The 22,478-nt window shown below is 39.4% G+C and overlaps 1 protein-coding gene across 6 annotated transcripts in view; it reads left to right on the top strand.

Moving 5' to 3' along the window:
- The window catches only part of LOC307003355 (CLOCK-interacting pacemaker), a 350,350-nt gene that overhangs the window by 1,566 nt on the left and 326,306 nt on the right, over positions 1-22,478 (top strand). For 2 of the 6 annotated variants that reach the window (XR_013798689.1, XR_013798690.1), the window contains 3 exons: positions 504-704; positions 3,837-4,018; positions 6,537-7,952. Coding sequence is in view for 3 of the 6 variants with exons in the window: in XM_079621655.1 (XP_079477781.1) it covers positions 468-704; positions 3,837-4,018; positions 6,537-7,736 (1,619 nt within the window). In the remaining 3 variants the exon portion in view is untranslated. Of the gene's footprint in view, positions 1-467; positions 705-3,836; positions 4,019-6,536; positions 10,072-22,478 lie in introns of those variants that run through there. The other 4 variants (XM_079621656.1, XM_079621657.1, XR_013798691.1 and 1 more) reach the window with 3 other exon arrangements.

Raw genomic sequence — 22,478 nt, forward strand, 5'->3', positions numbered from 1 at the left:
TTTTCTGCTTTTTTTGACAAGAGATCACATGACAAATTATCCCAGAACTCATGAGTATTAATGAGCAAAGATGACAGTTTTTAGTAGCATTTTAAGGTGCCTTCAAACCATGTGGTAACTACCGTAATTACAAGATTCCAACTTGTACAGTTCCCTGTAAACTGGGAATTTTCTGAGCGCTCTTACGAAGGCTACCACCTGACCATAGAAATGCGTAATTCCCAGTCCGTGGACGTGAACAGCCCCGAGTAGAACGTCACATGTTGTCATCTCGAAATTACGGTAATTACGACATGGCGTAAACGCAGCATTACAGCAGCAACCACAATAAATCCAATCAGAATTAGAGTTGGATGTATCTGTTGTGGGCATATGTGTTATTAGTGCTCCTGACCAAACATGTTTGTATCTAAGAACTTTAAGAACAAACTCCATGTTAGAAATGGGTAAATACATTCTGCATTAAGGTCACTGTCTGCCCAGCTGTGTCTCTCTGCTCCCAGGGCCCGGGATGCCCAAGGAACCAAGAGGAGATGCCCAAGGGTGTGTAGGGGAGAGGGAACGCACCTCTCGTCCAGCCAGTAAAAATGCTAAGGACAAAAGCAACAGTGCCGCCCTTTTGGCATCTAGAGCAAGAGCACACGCTGAAAAGGAAACATATGGATGTGGCTCCCGCTGCTCTGAGAAAGACTCTGGTTACTCAGGTGAGTATTTATTGACAGTCCTGCTGTAACATTCACCCCTAAGAGACTCGGGTCACGCTATTATTATACAAGTGTAAAACAAACAAGTGTACCAAAAACAACAATTGTCCTAACATACATTACAAAACCACAAACCAATCCCACCAGGTTTCAGTCCTCTTCAATTCAGTATTTTGTCAATAAATCAGTCTCACCCGGTAGTCAAATAGTGAGTGAAAGTTCTGGTGATTGGAACTAATCTCTGTAATGACAATAAATCCAAGTATATTTCATGATGTTTTATCTACAAAGTTCGGGAGGAACAAGTTCAAATGGTCTTGCCAATCACCAAGAGATGAGGCCTATATATATATATATATATATATACATGGCAGACTCATCTACTGTATGTTCATCGACAGTTTTCTGCAGCACGCCAAATACGCATACGTTTTATTCTATCTGATTATTTGTAAGCGTGAACTTGTGAAACAGTTATTGGTGAGAGTAATCTAATAAAAGAGTAGAAGTCATTGTAAATTCTTTAACTCGTACACTCCCTAACCGACTGTTCAACCTGCTTCAAAAGCACTTCCTTGATTTTGTCAGCACCACATCACAGAATCACCAGTCCTACTGAATATTGTGAGTACAAAAAAAGGGTGTCTCTCACAAAGCATTAATACAGAAAAACAAGGAACACATGTGCATACCCATCCTCATCCCAAGATATATATCCATATGTGGCCATGTCACGACTCACACTCTGCAAGATTTATCTGCCTTTCTCATCAGCCCTCATGCTGTTCCAAACTTGTATGACTTTCTTTCTGTAGAACACTAAACGAGATTTCTATACTCTTTTTCATACAACAAAGTGTCCAAAGGCTATTATAGGGGTCATATGATGCTATTTTAAAAATATATTGTTTTGCCCAGACTATGCGTTATGATTGGCCAAACAGCTCAAGTGTGTCAGAAATGTAACGGCCCTTACCATAATCAGGAGCTTCAGCTTCCAAGGCTTCTAAAGCAGTTGTTAACACAAGCAGTTAATAATGTCATTGATTTACCATATCAGTTTGAGCCCAATTATGAAAATTCAGATGAACAAGCATATCGATCGGAACCAACTTTGCAAGCATGATGACATTAAGCACCCTTTAAAGCACCACAAACAAAACCTACAAATAAACCATATGACTTAAGCTTTGTATGTTTGGAAAAGAGCAGCATGTACATTCTGCCTTTGTGTTCAATGGAACACAGAAATTCATATGGGTTTAGAATGACATGAGGGTCAGTAAGTGATGACCGAACTTTAATATTTTTATGAACTTTTCCTTGAACATACACATCAAAAGTATGCAGATACCCAAAAACAACACCCATATGTGCTTGTTAACCATGTAATTATAAAACCCATGGGCAATTATAGGGAGTTGCTCCTCCCTTTGCTCCTATAACAGCTACTTCTCTTCTGAAAAGGCCTGGCAATAGATGTAGGATCATGTGTGCAGGTATTTTCTCCCAGTCAGAAACAAAAGCAACGGTAAGGTCAAGCACTAATGCTGTGTGAAAAAAAAAAAAAATCTAAATCGCCGTTCCAGTAAATCTCTGTGGTGTTCAATAGTAAACACTTTTACTGGTTGCAGTTTATGACTAGCCTGAGAAAACCCAGACGAACTTCCGGCAAATTTAGATTTGCTCTGCAAGTCACTCTGGCCAAGAGCCCATTCAAGCCCATATCTAATCCTTCCAAATCGTGGCACCAAACACAAACGTTGAGGCGGGCTTTACACGATGACGATCGCTCTGATTGATTTTAAGTCTATCCAATTGTGCCTAGAGGCATTTGAGCAACGTCCATTGGTGACGCCCCTTTGGAAATGGGCTGTGAATTAACCTTCCCCAGACCCACTCTGTTACGACTGAGAAGGGTCTGGTGTTAAACAGGCTAGTTTATGACTGTCATGTTTTTTGATATGCCCGATACAACTGAAAATGTTTGTATAAGGAGATTAAATGGCTGTATGCTTGAATTTGTGCACATACTAGTAATGAGTGCAGCTGAAAGAGTCAAACCTGTTCATTAGTTGATGTACTTCTGACCATGTAGTGAAGCTTAAAGGGATACTTCACCTCTGGAAAGATGAATGTGTATTTAAAATGGGTAATTTATGTAGTAGAAATGTGAAATTATTTCTGAATTTGGAGCCTTCTAGACTGAGAAAAGCCAGAAAATGTGCACTTGCTTCGCTGCCATACGAGGCCACTCCCAAGCCACGCCTACCGGTAAGAGAGCGCAGTTAAACAACAAGGCTAGGCTACTAGTGAGTCTCCGTGACTCTGCCCGGGATTTTGCGATCGCCCAAAATGTCCGGGATTCGGCTTTTGCGTTCTACAGTCGCCATTCATCATGTCTACTGTGGCGAGCAGGACAAGGCTAGGGCCGCGGGAGAACGGCGTGAGGCCGGTGGCATGATTACTGATGAGCGACACCTGTGAGACGCACCGGTCTCGTATCTCTCACGGAGGAGCGGGAATTTTCTTAGCAATGTTAAAACGCACATCAACCGATCACTTGTTTTAGCTTTCATGTAAACACTACATTCAGATTCACCAATCGGAATGAATTCAGTTAGATTGAAACAAAAGGTGTGTTAGATGTAGAAGTTAGAAGTTAGATGTAAACAATGAATGGCGACTACAGAAAGCAAAAGCTGAATCCCGGACATTTTGGACGATCTCGACGGACGGACATGTCCGTGAAAAAGAGGATGTATGGTAACCCCTACTACTCAGCTTTCTCCACAGAAAATGATGATTTTTGCATCATCGGAGGATTTTTTCTGGACAAAAAATACATAAATCTCCCATCTCAGGGGGATATGAGGGAGGAAAGCATGGTAATTCGAAAAATACTACAGGTTTTCTACTGGTACAAAGCTTGATGCTAAATCCTGAAGTATCCCTTTAAGTAACATCAGTGATCCTTAATTGAATTTGTCATTAGTAGACTGAGACTGATACCCCTCTCACTTTTTTTTCTCTTTCTTTGTTTCCCACCCTTCCTGTTGCCTTTCCTTCTATCTCTTTTTTTCCGTTCCACCCAATGCCTTTGCACCTCCTACTGCTCTGTTTCTCTCTCAGACACTGGCTCAGATTCCTTGCAAACTGATGCAGATGACCAGCAGAGCAGTGTGAATGAGCCTCACGTCCGCAAAGGTTTGGGTGGGGTGGATCAAGGCCCTCTACAGGGAAGCCACATACTGGTGTCCGGGACCCCTGAACTCACCCCCATATTCATCGTTAAGAATGTGGTGTTGAAGCAGGTGAGACAATCCGAGTGGAAAGAGTAAGAGGCTCTGTTCCAAAACATAGTGAGCTGCCTACATATGTAGCCAACATATGCCTCATGTGAGCAGCACTATTTCTATGACAAATGGAATTGCTGCCAATGTGAATTGTTTCAGGTTGGTCACTTATGAGGTTTCTCACAATCACAATGACAGTTAAGGCCCATGTATATTTAATTTTCAGTTTTCCGCTCCGTCTCACGTAGTTTAGCATGGAAGCCTTTTTTAAAATATACTCAATTAAACTCATCCTTATGAAAAATAAGTATACTTCAAGGTCATTTTATTAAGTATACTTAACAAACCCTATCGCACACCTGCAGGTGCATAGGAAAAGAAGACCAAATAGATAGGTCGACAAATCTGCAAATAAGGAACTTACTTAATTTGCGGTACTTGCAAATGAATATAAAAAAACTTTTATTAGCAACGTTTCGGTCTCACGACCTTCATCAGGCATGCCTAATACTTGGTAGTACTTTTTTTAGTTAATGAATGTACACTTTGACATTTTCTCTGAGTAAAAACTACTAGATTAGTAGATTTGTACTGCAAGTATACTTGTAAATGTTCTTTAAGTGAACATAACATCATACTTAAAGTGCAACAATAATATATAAAAAGTGAACTATAAGTATACTACTATGTTCCTATTTAAGTAGTCCTCTAACTTTTTTATACTTGAAATATAACTGTACTTTAGTATTTACATTTTTTAAATGGATAGAGTTAGTTTCATGCATCCTTTTTTATCAACACTTGAATGTTGGTAAGTTTAAATTAAGTTCAAAACGTAGGTTCGGGAGGAGCCTAAACATTCAGTCCTGTCAATAATCATTACGACCATACTATATAAGCAGCAGACACAACGTCATCTCATTGACAAATTCTTCCGGCAGCCCTCCTCCTCCCCTTCTCCTGCTGTAAATGATCTCTATCCTCTTATGCGCAATTCCATCATAGGGGGGGGTTAACTCGGAGCTCAAGCCGAGCCTTGGGTTCAAGCCTCCTCCAAGGACAGCAAGCCAAGTTAGTTCACTATTAACCTCCAAGGCTGAATGGGCAGGTAAACTAGTGAAAAAATATTTTAAGCAAAAAGCTGAGAAAATTTTATTGAAGTAAATTACTATGTACACTACCAGTGAACTACTAGCCTACACAAACATTTGGATACTCAGAATTAGAAACATATCAGGTTTCTTTATAAATCAATATTTTCTAACAATGTAAGTTTGTAAGTAACAATTATAATATGTAAAACTTTGTGAAAAAAGTATTTAATAGGCTACTCAATCAAAAGAGTAAACACAACTATAATTTAAAGTATCTTTAGATTGAGTACAAGTATAGGCCAAATACTGAGATTCTCCTCCTGAGAAAACCAGGCTGCTGCTGGAAGAGGTGTTAGTGAGGCCAGCAGGGGGCGCTCACCCTGTGGTCTGTGTGCTAATGCCCCAGTAGAGTGATAGGAACACTATACTGTCAAAGGGCACCGTCCTTCGGATGAGAAGTAAAACCGAGGTCTACTTTCTGTGGTCATTAAAAATCCCATGGCATTTCCCGTAAAGAGTAGGGGTGAAACCCCGGTGTCCTGGCCACATTCCACCCATTGGCCCTTACCAATCACGGCCTCCTAATAACCCCCATCCATTGAATTGGCTCTATCACTTTCTCTCCTCTCCACTATAGCTGGTGTGTGGTGAGTGCACTGGCGCCGTTGTACGGTGGCTGCCGTTGCATCATTCAAGTGGATGCTCACACTGGTGGTGGTTGAGGAGAGACCCCCTGATATGATTGTAAAGCGCTTTGGGTGAACGGTAGTACATATGAAAGTGCTATATAAATGCCTCATCCTATTCTATTCTATTCTATTCTATAATTAAGTGCAATTTTTAAGTATATTTCTGAGAAGTACATAAAAACTAGACTTTCTTATTTTGAGTTTAAAAGAAGTATACCAATAGCACACTTGAATAAACTTATTTTTTGAAAGGGCAGTTGGTGGCATTTGACGTATGTTATGTACACATGTGGACCTTTCTTTTGAAAAGTTCAAATCATTTGCACGACACTGCTCAGCCTCAGACACAAAAATTGAGTCGGACACAGTCGGCTTTAGACAGCTACCTTCTAAGGCGGAAACATATGTAGAAATTAGAAAGGGCAGCTCACTATATTTTGAACCAAAGCCAGAGAGAAAAATTAATTAGGCGGATTGTTGGAAAAGACTGACGAGAAAGAGCTACAGAGAAAACGGAATGATGCGTGAAATTGAAACAGATGGTAAGAGGTGTCCGAAGGTCCTAGGTGTTTGTGAACATAACAGTGGAAATGAGTCACATAAGAAAACAACAAATCCTTTAAAATAAGTTATTGGCATGCCATTTCTAATAGAAAATGTGCTATGAAATAAACGGTTTACTTGATATTTTAAATTGTGAAATTGCTCTGTACAAAAAATATTTATGTCTCTCCTCTTTTTCTCTTTCCCAAGCCAGGGCAGTCTGGTCAGGACCACATCCACCCTTCATCACTGTCATGGGGTGGAGGTACTACAAGCAATCAGGGTGCCACCCATGTTCTCTTGCTACAACAGCCTGGCATCAATCAAAGCGCCCCAATGCACACCCTCAAACCCCACTCACAAAGATCCGAAAGCAAGGGTGTAAAGAAAAGCACTTACCTCCCCATCCTAAACTCCTACCCTCGAATTGCACCTCACCCTAATAAGAAAACCCCAGAGAAACCTACAACCAGTAGAGGAAGTAACACAGAGGAGCACAGTCTGAGTAAGAGAGTATGCACAGAGGAGAAAAGAGAGGAGGTGTCCACAACCACACAAGCGACTAAGCAGCACCTGCACAAACAGCCAGAGAACAACTTGCTGTTGCACTCTCATTCCCTTTCACGGTCGCAGTCTGTGGGCCATGAGACACTTTCTGCCTCTCACCAGCACCGGAGCCCATGCCGCCCATCTAGTCCCTCCACTTCCCTCAGTGTGAGCTCTCCGTCAGTCTCAAGCACTCAGACTCCTTCCCCGCCCTCTTCCAACGACCTTATTCAGTCCAGAAAAGAGCCCCATAAGCATTGCCAAGGACCGAAAAATGACACTGGCAAAGGGTCAAACACCCACAAAGGGACAGCACGGCATCGTCGCTTCCTCAACACAGTGGAGATTCTGAGCCAGTCGGGGTTACTCGACATCACCTTAAGAACGCAGGATCTGCTGCGGCAAAATGCCGCCACCGAACGAGACATAGCCCAGCTCCGCCAACATGCCAATCTGCTATTCCAGGCCACTCAAGCAGGTGTTGATGCGCCGGCTGCCTGGGAGAAGCTCCAACAGGTCATGGCTGAGTCTGGACACTATCCCAGCCTCAAGTGCCTACCAACAGACAGCAATGATGGAGGGGACTGGTCTCAATCAAAGTTGGAAGTCGAGGCAGCCACTAGCACGAAACCTGATATTCATGTGGTATACAGATATGGAGTTAATGGGACTGAGGAGGTTGCACCCCCATCTCCTCTCCTAGCTCCCATACCAGGTGCAGAATGGCAGTCAACAGGTCAATATGATTTTGGCAATGATAGCACCACCGCTTTTGAGCAAATCAGAGCCTACAGAGGAGCTGGCAGTCTGCCGGATGATCCTATAATGCCTCCAGACAGCTCTACACATGGAAACCTGCTTTAGACTGCACCCAGAAGCCTGCTGAGCAATAGGCCTTCACAGCAGAGAAACAGCAAGGGAGACTGTATGACACTTTCTTGAACATCTCAAACATGACTTCAGAGATGTTATGTCTATGCCCCAAGATTCCGCAGTCTCCATGGTAACTCAGGGTTCGACTGTGCTGCGAACCATCTTCCTGTCTGTCACGTTTCTACTCATCTGCATCAGAATCACCCAGTGTCTGATGAGAGATATGCAGGATTGAACACGCATGCTACAAACTGCCACTCTTTAGTTTAGTCACTGACATGGTTCTCTGCATCAGCTTATCCGGCCCCATAACTGAATCAAGTTTTCACAGTTTGTAGCATGTAGTGTTTTTAAAGAAAATGTTCACCTGTGACTGGGAATGGTATTTTGCTAAAATGTGGTATTATTACTGGTGAGATCCCCTCTGTGAGGCCTTATCACTTAAAATAGCATGAGGATGATGGTGCATGAAGATTCCAAAAGTTAAAGCGTGAACTGTACACGTGCAAAGACACTTAGAATTGTGTGAGAACTATTCTCACAGTGATCTTGGTAAGGTCCACGAAGCTTGTGTTCTTCTATGCAGTACGCACTTCATTAATCTGCTTGCTTTACTTGTTCATCTTTGACCATGGACCAAGACAACCATTACCGAAGCCGTTTGAATTGGCTTCCCTCTGAGATGAGTGTTTATGTGAGCTTATTTCCCATTTGTTTAATCACAGATCTTGACGTCTGTATTTGTGAGTTTGCTTGTGTTAATGGTGTTTTGTAACAGCCTTAATGTATTCTGCAACATCTTTACGTTTTGTCCCCAATTCTCTACCACTGCACCAAGCTTTTTGGCACATTTGGTGTAAAGTCCAGGGGTCAGAAAGTAAAAGTCCTGCCATATGTTTATTCCACCCATGAATTCAGCCAGCTGATTTAACTACTTAGTTCTCTCTCCTGGCTGAAAAACTGCTAATTAGCAAATCCGGATGATTGGAACAAAATACTGAGGAGGACTTTTACTTTCTGAACCTGGACTTTACACCTCTGCTCTTGACATGACACTTGTTGCTGTTTTGGTATATTTTCATTGATTTACTTACTGAGTATTTCTGAGTAATCCGAGTCACTGATTTGTGGTTAAGGAAGCTGTCAGGCCCACATAGAGATTTTGCAGAATTCTGCTGTCATTCACAAAATTTGTATACATAATCATTGCATATTTATTTATGAACTATATTGGCTAATTTGATTATGCTTTCAGAGTTTAGTACTTTCAGCTTAGTTTAACATTGTATGTTTCAATGCCGCATTGTTTCAATGCTCTTCATTTAAAAAAAATAGATTTTGATGGGGTGTTTGACTGTTTGTACACAGCAATGATCTCAAGTCCAAATAAATGGCAGTACAGTAGGGATGTTCTGAGTGAGCCGTGTGTGTGTGTTTGATGTCCAGATGAAGCAGATCATGAGTTTGTATTTAAAATAATGGCATGTAATGACATTATGGATATTTGTGCTTCCCCATGTATAGTAGCAGCACAAGTATGTGATGCAATTCTCATGAATCTAAAGAATGATTCTCTCAATGTTTCCATGCAGTATGTTTGCTGAAGTCACTGCAACAGATACATTATTAGATTCGTATTAAAAGCCTTTTGGTTTGTTGTATGTACATTTTAATGCCACACTTGTTCTCATGGGGATATAAATATAGTCGGTCTTATTTTTTTCCCAAACTATGAGCAGTTTGATCAAGACTGAATTCCCTGGATCACATGACATTACTTTTATTCTGCATAAACAGCCAATCAATTGGTTTATGGCTTTAGATGGAAGAGACATTAATATTTGTCTAAAACCTTGCAAGGGCCTGAACTGATAAAAACATTTGTTATTTGTATATAATTGTATTAGCTCTGCTTAAAAGTGTAAGTACTACTGTTACTCAAAGGTGCTGTATGTACATGTTTGACTGTACTAAAGCATAGCAATACCATAACATGTTTGCAGATATTTAAGAAACATGCATATTGAGGTCACATTCTTATTTCTCTGAAAACCAATGCTACAGACAGTTATTTTACTTTGAAATGTGCTGTGTTGGAATGTCTGTTTTTGTTTTGGTCTGTGCCATACCGCATGTTACCCCAATTTACTCAATAGTATTTGGCCACCACATGTTGCCAGTTGGTGGAAAACACAGCATCTTTTGCAAAAATCTGCGACTTTTGAAATCATCACTTTGGAAAGAGGGTTTTGTTTAAAAATATATTTTGGCTTGACATAGCTTGTCATATGCAGCTTCTCTTCGTTACAAAGTTAAATAAAATCCTAAATTCATTCTGTTCATCATATATACAAAAAATTTGGACGAAACCATATTAATATGGATTAGTTCTATGATCTCTTAATTCATTTTTTGAAGAATCAAAGTGGTAGTTGCGTGGTAGTGGACTGTCAATGGAGGGACAGAAATAAAAAATATCTTTATTTGTGTTCCAAAGATGAACGAAAGTGTTACGAGTTTGAAACGACATGAAGGTGAGTAATGACATAATTAAAGATACAATATGTAAGTTTTTTCGCCGCTAGGGGTCGCTAACCTCTTACAATAACAAAGGCGTAGGTTGATGACGCAAATTTTCCTGCGGAATTATGGAACTTGTCGTCAAGCTGATGGATCTAATAATATTTATGGATGAGTGAATACATTGATGTTTTTATCATGACTGTGGTATGAAGCAGGGCGTGATTGGTAATAAGAGACAGATATCAGCGCCACATGCGAATCCCACGAGTATAAAGTAATAAGGACATTTCATTCTACCGAATTACCCGCAAGTGCTGAATTACTACTCACACGGGTCAGTTTATTAGACGAATTAAACTTGCGAGGTAACACAGCGCTGTTTCACTTGCTCTACATTATCACACTAAACTGCATTTGAGTGTGTTGTTGAAAGTTATAATGTTATTCTATGTATTAGTTTGTTGGCTATATGAGACTAGCAGTAAGCTAGATCAACATAGAATAACAGATCATCATATTCCAACATTTTATCATGTTGAACTATATAACATTGATTAGTTTTATGTACATTTGCTGGACCTCTGTCAAGTCGAAGTTTGTCAAGGACGTGGAGCTCTCGGCATCTCGAAAACGCCACGCTGTTAATGATCCTCGTTTTACTTCTCCTTTTTTCCCAAAGTCTTCTGGCGATGGTCCATAATGTTTGAACGAAACAACAACAGCGTGCAGCTAGAGGTTACGCACTACGCAGTTGTCCACAGAGCCGGCTCAAGCCTTTATGGGGCCCTAAGCAGAATTTTATTTGGGGGCCCATGGTGCCACAAATATGATTGACTATTGTCAATGCTTGATTATTCGCAGGCTGAAAAAGACACCCATTATTAATTTTATTAGTTGTAGCTGTGTTGCTTACATCAATCTCTGTCTGGCATGGTTTTTCCTTTTTTTCTTTTTTCTTTTTTTTACTACAGTTTACAGTTTTAAATTTTAACAGTATCAAACCCAAGCTAACTTTAGAAAAACAGTTTATATTATATATTTTTTTAATTTAATTACAAAACGGACAATTATAAATTAAACACTTAAAATAAGACTTATTTTCATATGCAACAGATCAGATGGACCTGTAACAAGATAACAATAATAAACATATTACACTCTAAAAAATGCTGGGTTGTTTTAACCCAATTTTGGGTCAAATATGGACAAACCCAGCTATCGGGTTAATTTTTTTAATTACATTTTTAACCCAACGTTTGGGTTTGTCCATATTTGACCCAAAATTGGGTTAAAACAACCCAGCATTTTTTAGAGTGTAACATTAAAGGTTCACCCATGAAAATTCTGTCAATATTTACTCACTCTCCATGTATAATTTTCTTCTTCTGCTGAACACAAAATAAAATATTTTGACAAATGTGTGTAACCAAACAGTTGATGGACCATTGATTTCCATAGTATTTTTTTTCCTATCAGCATGCTTCTAACACACACAGTGACAGATGCAACTGATCACTTTCACTTTAGACATAACCAACTGTTTTTATGTAAACCTTGTGTGTATTTGACAGTATTAGCACAATCAGACGCTAATTAGATAAAGTCCAGTAATCGGGTGCCGTTTGACAGGTTTTTAGTGCGCGAGCTCGGTGTGTACGCGACTAAGCGCTCAGAAAAAAACTCATGTCAGAACAGCGCGCAAATGAAATGTTTAAACGGCAAGGCTTTAAAACAAATGCAAATACACTTTGGTGATAGCGAAAAAGTGCAGTGTCCCGTGAGTAACTCTACCGCTGCGTTAACATGTGATGCAAATGTACGTCGAGTTACAGGTCACGGTTGCAGGGTCTATGGTCGTACCATAGTTTGGGGGCCCCCTAGTGGCGGCGGGGCCCTAAGCAGCCGCTTAGTTCGCTTATAGGTAGAGCCGGCTTATCGCTTATGGTTGTCCACGTCTGTCGCCATGGTTACTATGGCAGTACGAGTGGAAACCAGGGATAATGCAGATATTATGTCATTGACAGGCGACAAGTGAACAGGGATTCCGGGACGGCCAATTATTTAATATTGGAAATAAAAATCTTTGGGAACTTTTGGGATATTGTAAGTACACTGCAGGAAATATATCACACTGCGCAAGTGATTTTTTTTATATTTTATTACAAAATTCTTACGTATTGTACCTTTAATGTCTTTAATTAGACTTCCCCTTTTTGTAGACAGTACCAAAATAATCCGTTTGCAAAAAGTTCTCTTCACCTTTTTCTGCGGGGCTATTTCAGTGCTTGCTGGTAAAAGGGACCCACCCAGCAAAAAGACGTCGAAAAGACGACATTGCCAGATGTCTAAACAACGTTAAAATTTGGTTGAACAGTGAAAAGTCCCACTCTTGTCTAAATTAGGTTGTACAGTTAAAGTTGAAAAGACATATTTTTCAGGCCTAATTTCAGTTGTGAATTCATGATTATATTTAATATTCATAATTACTGTAAAAATAAGACAATTCACAAAAGTGTACCAAAACATTTATTGACACATAAAATACATCTTTCACGTAAAAAACGCTTTCCTGATCACATCTTAAGCCTGCATTTGATCAAACATAGCATAGCTTAAAAACAGTAATATAATAAAAATAACTTCTCTATAAATTTAGCCTAAAGTGTCATTTATTCCTGCAATGGCAAAGCTGAATTTTCAGCATCATTACTCCAGTCTTCAGTGTCACATGATCCTTCAGAAATCTTTCTAATATGATGATTTGATTCTCAAGAAACATTTATGATTATTATCAGTTGCTTCATATTTTTGTGGAAACTATGATACAGTTTTTAATCGTGGTGCTCCGTGAACATGTGTGAGAGATGAATATTTTTTGAAAAAAAATGCAATGTTTTTTTTTTTGCGCACACAAAGCATTCACATCGCTTCATAAAGTTGAGGTTAAACCACTGTCATATTGATTATTTGAATAATGTCTTTATGCAACTACAACTATCAAGCTTCAGAAAGTAAACTGTGAAATGAAGGGACCGAATGCTCTCAGAGTTAATTAGGCTACTTTTGAGTATTTTGTAATTTTATTTTGTTGGACAAAAAACAAAACAAAAAACAACAACACAAAAACAAACAAACAGAGAGACTGTATCTTGTATTTAAAATACTCAAAATACTTAATTAAATATAATTTTATTCTCAAATAATACAAGACCCAGAAGCTGCTTTATGCAAGTGACTGACACACACTCACATTTATTATGTTTTATTGTTAGGCCATGTTATGTTTTTGTTCAGTAATTTATGTTTTTGATTAAAGTTCAAAATAATTTTTGTATTGTTAAAATTATTGCAATGAAATTGGGCGGAGTTCTGGGGAATTAGCCTACTTGTTAATAATTATTTGAATAATATATCAAGTTAATTTTTATTCAAATAAATACGTTCAAAATGAACAACCTCGGTTTCCCCAATATTATGAATCATGCCATGGAAGTTATGCAAACCTACAGGTCACATAAAATTTTTTACACTTAACTTTATGATTTTTGTTCTGTCCTGAAAGGTTTATATACAATCCTCGTTGTCATTATACTATACACTATACAATCATTGAAGATTTCTCACATATTTAGGTATTAAGATAGCAAAGAATGAAGAGGAACGATGTAAGCTTAACTTTTCACCAGTCACTGACAAAACAAAGAAAAAATTAAATCAGTGGTTACTGACATAGACATGTATAGAAAGGCTAGATGGCTCAAGGCGGAGTCAGCTGTGTCGTCACTTGGCGGCCATCTTAGGTCAGGAGACTGCGCTGCTGCTCCCTGCTGCTGTGGACGGAAGGTGAGTGACATACGCCAACTAAAATGCTCGTAACTTGCTGAATTCTTGACGGATTTACAAACGGTTTGGTTTATTACAAACCTTATTAACGTGGCTATGATTTGTGCTGATGCCGATGTTTAATAAACTCTGTGGCTATAATTTTTCACAAGTATGCAGTTAAATAGCCGCATCCCTGACGTTTATGACACACCAAGCCGTTTGAAAATCGGTTGAAAATTGAGCAAAATATAGTTATTTCAGCACTACATGCACAATAGACTTTAATGTTATAACTGGACGAGCGGTCCTGTCCTAAGATGGCCGCCGCGTGACGTCGTCGGGTCCCATTGGCTCTCAGCGCCGGTAAGCCATCTAGCCTTTCTATACATGTCTATGGTTACTGAGACCTATCCTTGAGGGGGAGAGTATTGATCACGAAGGCAGAGGGCATCTCCAGACTTACATAAGCAGCGCCCTCCTTAGCAGTTAAAGGGCACCTATTATGACATTTAAAATGTTCCTAATGTTGTTTTGGGAGTCCCCAACAACAGTTTTACATGCATGCAATGACAAAAAACACGACTTGTTGTCGTATAATATGCATTTATTTTTACCTGATTTGCTCACCGACTCCCAAATGATTCGTTCAACGACTCATTTTTCCAAACCCCTCCTTTGCGCGACGCTAATCTGTGTTGATTGGTCAGATGACCCAGCAGTGTTTACAGAGATAATACTTATTTTTAACACGGAGTACAATGATGCTTTTATCAATTCAATTTTGTCATAATAATGATTATAGTCCACTGCTTTAGTTTGTAGTAAAAAAACTAAAATAAGATAAAGAATTTAATGTTAGCGAGCATAGCCCAGAGTTCATATTGTAAAAGCACAATCAGTCTGTGTTTGCGTTAGCCCGATGCATAAACATAACGTTTTTACAATAATAAAAAAAAAAAAATGCAGGTAACGTTACGTTACTACGAGGTATTACTCTATTCTTTAAGACAACTCCGAAAACAACAACAAACACTTCACATATATCAATACAATTGTCATTGAAGACCTAGAAGCTAAACGGTGCTTACACAACAAACTAAATAATTATTAAGCATGCTACATAAAACATAAAAGCAACAATTATTAATCACACTTACAGGTTGTGATACGGAGGAGGAAGCTGATGCAAATACACTTGGAACGGAACCTTCCTTCAATATCAGCCGGCTCGCGAATCCAAGTTTGATTGCATTTAAAAAGCAATCGTCTTCAAAATGGCGCGAACAAAGCACAAGGCTCAGACTATACTTCTGTGGTATAGTTATATGAATTGTAGCCACTTAGTCTTCAAATGCTACTCCTTGGGCAGATGAAAAAAGTTTGCTTTTGAGTCGCACTTCAGAACACAGCGTCTCGTTGCCATGATGTTTTAAAGTTTTCCCTGGCCTTGGAGCGCAATAAGTGGGCGTATCGTATTCAAATAACTTGACAAGTTGACGTCATCTAGTCAGAGAAAAAGCTTCGGTCTTCTAACGATTCATAAAAATGACTCAGAGTCGACTCTTACTTTTGAAAGACAATAACTTTATATACGGTGCACTTTCATATTTCAAACTTTGCAGGATGTTTTTGTTCACTTAGATCTATGTTACACACTACATGAAAGGTAAATTTCAAAATTCCATAATAGGTGCCCTTTAATCACAAACAAAATCAAATAAATTTTGCTTAAACTCTTTTATAAATATTACCCATGTAATTATTATCTTGTGAACCGATTTAATTGTGATATTGATACATTTTGTGATCTACATGAAACATTTTATCATTTATTTTGGAGTTGTCCTCATTCAGTTTGTTTTTGGTCAGATTTCTGTTCCTTTATTAAGGCTCATATCATGCCCAGCTTTCAACTGTACTTTAAAAATGTGTTATTTGTTTTTTTCCTCTAATGACAAATCTTATCATAAGGAATATTACTTAATTATCTGCTTCTTTTGTTAGCTAAATTTAGTATTACATAAATGTAAATTTGGAGGAAACAAGCCTTTGTTTTTCATTTTAAGAGCAGAAATTCAACAATACCTAAACACAATATTGGGTCAATATTTAAAAAATAAAGAAAGCTGCAAAGTGTGTTTCAATCTGTAAACATTTTCATATTTTTGTTTAACTTTTAAGTTTGTCACTGTTTCTTTATATGTATTTTTATGTTTGTTTATTTGGTTTACTCAATGTACCCCCCTGACTGAAGTTGTAATTCTTAAAAATAAAAAAAAATAAAAAAATCATTGAAGATTTCTGCTGGATTTGTTTGTGTAATTATGTCCAAATCTAAAAGATGTCTGGCTCTCTCTGGTGGCTGTAAAAGGAAACACCAGCCACTGAATCATTTTGAATCATTCACTGAATTAACATGGAATTACATTTATTTTGGTGAATAATACTTTGTAAACGGTCACATGGTCTATATCTCATCTCAGTAGCTATAAGAATATAGTTTTTTTTTTCAAACACCAAAATATAAATTTATCAATTCTATATTTCAAATTAAAATCATGCTGACATATGTTCAGGTAAATGAAGGTAGATTTTAACTGAAAGGATTTTACTGTATGTTATCAACACACTGATATTTTTAATGTCAATCTTTTTTTTCCCTGGGCAAAACATTTTTTTTATGTAGTCAATATTTTTATACATTTTGTGAATCATGAAATATTTAGTATCATTAAGTTTGACATTATGTAGAAATTATTGTCTTTCAGAAGCATTAATAATGCTCATTCAAACAGGAGATATTTTTCAAATACGTGCTTTCAAGTTAGTTTTACTTAATTAAAAACAATTTTTTAAATTTTTTTTATTGTTTTATTCTAAATATGCTTCAGTTTGTGTTGCTCCTGTCCTGACTAAGTCTTCCATAAATTCAGCTCGTTGCTAACAGGTGAGAGGGAGGTTTGTGTCAGGACTACACAAGTGGCGCCAGCGCTGTCAAAACAGACAAAGGCAAACAAGATCAGCATTTTAGGTAAATTTACATATTTATTTATTTATTTATTTATTTATTTATAAGCTTGCTTTGGTTAAATTATTAGTTTGCATCCATCATTTGCAAAGTTTCATTGTTGAATTCCAATGGGAATGTATTTATTGATTAAATGTATCTCAAATGCAAATGTAAATGTCTTCGGATAAAAGCGTCAGCAAAATACATAAATGAAATGGTTGAACATTTTCATCCTCACCTGTTTCAGACTCCCTTTCCCAGCACACATTTGGCCAAGCGCACATCCAGGCACCAGCAGAATGGAGGACAGGGCCAGTAACCAGCCTAGTGCGTACGCCCAGTCCGGGTACACATACCAGCGGTTAAAAGTGAGAGGTTTGTACTTGACCATTGAACAGACAAAAGACACCTGAAAATGGACAGAAGTGAAAGATACTGTGAAGACAGAATGGGAAAGAATGTAAGTAAGAACAGAGTAAACTCAACTGAGGCATATCAATAAATAATCCACTGTTTTTCCACAACTGATTTCCACATTCTTCCAAACTAAGGTAATTGGGATTGGGTTATATTCACTAATAATTGTGTGGGTTGTTTGTATTTATACGCACAGGAAAACGCACAACACATGCATACACACATGGATTTGTTCTTAACCATAGACGTAAAAAAAGATGGACGACACACTTCACTATATAAAGGTGATTCCGCAGACTTGGAGCCAGAGTTTGTGCAGTAATGAGCCTGAAGTGGAACTGCAGTATCAAGGCCCCGCCCACACTTCCACAGAATCGGTTAGTAAAGTGTAACTCCTTCTGTCAGCGTGCCAGCAACCAGGCGTCTGCCCAAAGTAGTTAGCTCTTCAGAGACAGGGATAGCTGCAGGTCGGAGTAGTGGGCTTGCCGAAAGGTGAATTGCTACAGAATCTGACCCCACAGCCTGACAGACAGTTTTCGTGACAAATGATAAAGACCTTTCTTCATGCCCTGACCTTTCGTCATGCTGATTACGCCAACCTGCAGATACCCACACTTGGAGATTCAAACAATTCTGCCCATCAACATCCTGTGAGCCTCCATGAGTTAGAGCCTTTTCCAGTCTTAAGGAGTCCTAAAATACACTCATAACTTCCTTTTCTTTAAGGGATGTGATTTCATTTAAAAATCCAAATACATGCCCATGATCTGGAAGTACGGAAAAGTAGCTCTTTCGGCACAGTTGAGCATTTGGTTAAAAAAGCCCACCTTGTAGTTTTGTGCCCATGACAGGTGTGTCATCTCCTTCATAAGGAAACTTTTTTTTTTTCAGTCGCTTTGAAAGAGGGAAGATTTCCAACTCATCTGCTAATTCTCCTGCACTCTGTCAAAATGACTCTCAGTGCGGTGCTTTGTCGCGTTCAGCTGTTCTGTTGCATGTGGAATGGCAATGTCCATTGTCTGCCGTTTCTCGCTGGTAATATTTATTTAATATAAAATGTCGTACCATGTTATGATACTGCACAGGAATTGAGAGGTTTTGATTTAGGTCTCAATTCCTCTCGCTTCACATCTAGTTCGGACACCACAAACTCCTGTCAGGGTGTCATCTTCTGCTATTGATAGAAGAGCATCATAAACATCTCCTAAATGGTGTCGGATGGGTTTGAGTGTCAATCCTGCTTTCCCATAAGGGCTGCGTTCCAGTCCAAAATTGTGATGCCTTTCACTCGCAAGCATTATGTCCAGCTCTTTCCATTTATGGAAACAGTAATTTTTCCAGTCTTTGAAACCATCTTCAGCCCGAGCAGACTTTCGCTTTCAATAAAACGTTTACAACAAAAGCTAAACGTAGCGTCCTTGCTAATCAAATAAATCAGCAATGCATGGTCTGTCCAGGTTCTCCCCGTAAGCTTATGTGCGACTGTAATGAGTCTCTGAAAATCTCCTGTTCCCACTGTCTTTTGGGAAAATGATGCCTTTGGTTTGATGTGGCCCTCCCTGTACCAAAGTGTCTTTACATCCTTGTTGGAATAGTTTGTTATGAAGTCTTTAGTTGGCTTTATTACTGCTGGCCATTTGCCGGGATCATGACATATTCCCTCACCTTCTGAGAGTAATATTACTCCCTGCTGTTCCGTCTGTCCCTCATCAGACGAGTTAGTTACGGCTCAGCTGTCTGCCTCCAGTACTTTACTAGCAACGCACACCTTTGCTGTCATTAGCATGGTCGCCACTGATTCCTACACTGTCATCTTGACTTCTAGAGGCGATGATTTCAAAAAGGAGCCTCTTTGTTTCTCCTGAGCTTGCTCTTTTAAAAGTTAAAACATTTTGCATTCTAAGTGGGGATGGAGCAAAACTAGATAGAATGAAATAGAATGAAGGAAAGTAAATTTAGATTCAGAATAACTTTTGTGTCATCAGAATAACAGAAAAATTGTTGACATAACTGTGATAATTCTAAATGAATGTAAAAATACAACAAAAAAAAAATTCTTTTTTTCTTGCTGTCTCTCTCGCCGCCCTGCTTTGCTGTTTTACCTATAGGTATGTGCCGACACTGGTCAAGTCTGCCATCCTTCGAACAAGTTCAAACACAATAAACACCTTTAATACAGACCGAGATTACAGACCTCTTATAGCCAGCTGTACATATGCGTATCTGTATCTTTATGCATAGGCAACTCAGAGCTCAAGATGAAATATATTTAAGATGAAATAAGTATAAAATTGAATCTTAACACTTTTATAAGACCACTCATAAATATGTGGTCGGGGATCGATGACGACGAAGCCGGTGACGTAGCTCGCGGGCGCACCGGCGAGCTTTGACGGCTGGGAGAAGGTTCCGGGATTCGCTGAGCACTACAGCGGTGAACGTAGGCTCTTGGAAGGATGCCAAGCGAGTCCGCAGAGTCGCTAAAGGCAACAGCTCGCAGTGAGGGCAGCCGCCGTCAGCGAGCGCGAGAGCTGCGTATTGTTCACCCAGGCAGGAAACGCAGACAAAATGGCGGTCCCTGTCGCTGAGTGTGGCTCTGCACGAGCCGCAGGAAGGCATCTTTAAAAAGACGGGAGCTCTTTTAGAGGAGTGTGTGTCGCGCCGGCGAGCACACACTAGAGAATTCAAAAAAGGATATAGGCGCCGGATAGCGCAGCAGGAAGGCGATAAAGGCGGCGCGGATAGCAGCTTCTCGACTCGTCCCGCTGAGATGCTCTTTCGACGGTGCGGCTTCTCCTCGGATCCAGCGATGTGATGTCTTCGCTTGAAGGATTAAAAATCAGAGAGTTGAGCCCTGCGAGCGCAATTTATAGCCCTAAGCCACGCCCGTTTCGGCGGGACGTGACGTCACTCTAGGTCTCGCTCGATATGCTCAAGCAGTTGCCCGCAGAGCAGCCAATCGGCGCGCAAGCTGTCTCGCCTATGTCTGTATGCTGCGGCAACGCGTTTTACATTATTACAAAAATTAAGGATAATTTTTGGGCTTCAGTATTCTCGTGGAAAAGGATTTTCCCCTAGCGTAATTCTACGCAGTACGAGAGTATCTCTCGTAAGAGAACTCAGAGGCAGTACAAGCATTAAAGGGGACCTATTATGCCCCTTTTCACAAGAAGTCTCTGATGTCCCCAGAGTGTGTATGTGAAGTTTTAGCTCAAATACCCCACAGATAATTTTTTACAGCATGTAACAGTCACTTTTTGCGGCTCAGAAAAACGCACCGTTTTAGTGTGTCTCCTTTAAATGCTAATGAGCTGCTGGTTCACGGCACAGGGCCTAAGCAGCTAGTGCTCAGTGAACAATCTCAACTCATGGAAAGATGATAATATCAAAACAGAAACTCACAGTAACAGTGTTCATTTCGACTCTGACAATAATGCCTAGAGTCAGAGAATATATGCTGTATGGAGTTGGAACAGGTATAGTTTAGTTTATTAACGGTTATAACCGTTATGTGTCATTAATTGTAGCCACTATTAATACAAGCCTGCTGTAGGACCACGTCTGAATGATGACACAAAATATACTGATGAGTTTAATAAAGTTTATTGTATGTCACAAAAGATGAAGCATCAGTTTTACTCCAGAAATTCACTGTAAGAGCTGAGTAAACACTTACGCACTTCTTATACTAACACGTATAAGAAGTGCGTAAGTACATAAACAAATTTCGGTAGATTTGAGGGAGCATTTTCTTCAAAAACAAAATGAACCCACCTCGTCTTCAGCGGCTGGCTCAGATTTCAGGAGTAAATAGAGAGAGCTATGTGATTGAATCAGCCTGTTCTCACCCAAATGCGTCTCTATAGCACGCAGTGTGTTTATCGTGCAATTTATACGCGAAAATGAGTTTTTACGTGGATATGATACGCAGTTTTGCGCGTGCATATGATACGCACTTAATTTCGTGATATACACACGCACCCCACACCACTAATCCTACCCAAGCGTATAATACACACGCACCCTACCCCACCCTAAACCCAACCATGTGCTATCCATGCGTATACTATGCACGTAAAAACTCATTTTCGCGTATATATTACACGATAAACACACTGCGTGCTATATAGACGCATTTGGTGAGATCGGGTTGGATTGAATATATCTAGCCACAACACCTTCAACGCTTGGGAGACATTCTCATCAGTGCAGCAATGGCGGATGTGTACAACTCGCTGTGACCTCGATCAGGGCGGGTCTAAGTTAAAACGGCAGTGTCTGTCAACACTCGTGGGCGGGGCCTGTGGCTGTAGTGACGTCACTAAAGCCACATTCTGAAAACAGGTCGTTGGGAGACACTGCTTATGATTTATGGGGATTTAAAAAAAAGGAGTGAGTGGATTTTTATCACTGTAGGGTGGTTGTGTACGCACACTGCCAACACACATGTATGTCCAAACACCATACAAAAGTGAATTTTGCATAATAGGTCCCCTTTAAAGGTTGTGTAGGTAAGAATTGTCTAAAGAACTTTTTTTCAAATTGGCTTAAACTGTCTTTATATACCAATACATAATTAAAATGTAAGTACTTTGAAAAAGAGAGTATAAAAATTGAGTGACTATAGTGTATTTAATCTTCAAAAAACACAGCTCATTAATTCCATTCGGGACGAAATAAGTGATTGGCTTGCGCGACTGTCACTCTCCGTCGCCATGACTACCGCCGCTATTATTGGCTCTGCCCACGTGCAGAGGTGGGAGTGAATGGAATTAATGAGCTGTGTTTATTGAAGATTAAATACACTAGAGTCACTCAGTTTTTTATACTCTCTATTTCAGAGTACTTGCATTTTAATTATGTATTGGTATATAAAGACAGTTTAAACAAATTTGAATAAAAGTTTTTTTTAGACAATTATGACCTACCCTACCTTTAATGGGCCTAACACGACGATC

This window comes from Phoxinus phoxinus, assembly GCF_949152265.1.
Source record: "Phoxinus phoxinus genome assembly, chromosome: 8".
NCBI classification, from domain to species: Eukaryota; Metazoa; Chordata; class Actinopteri; order Cypriniformes; family Leuciscidae; genus Phoxinus; species Phoxinus phoxinus.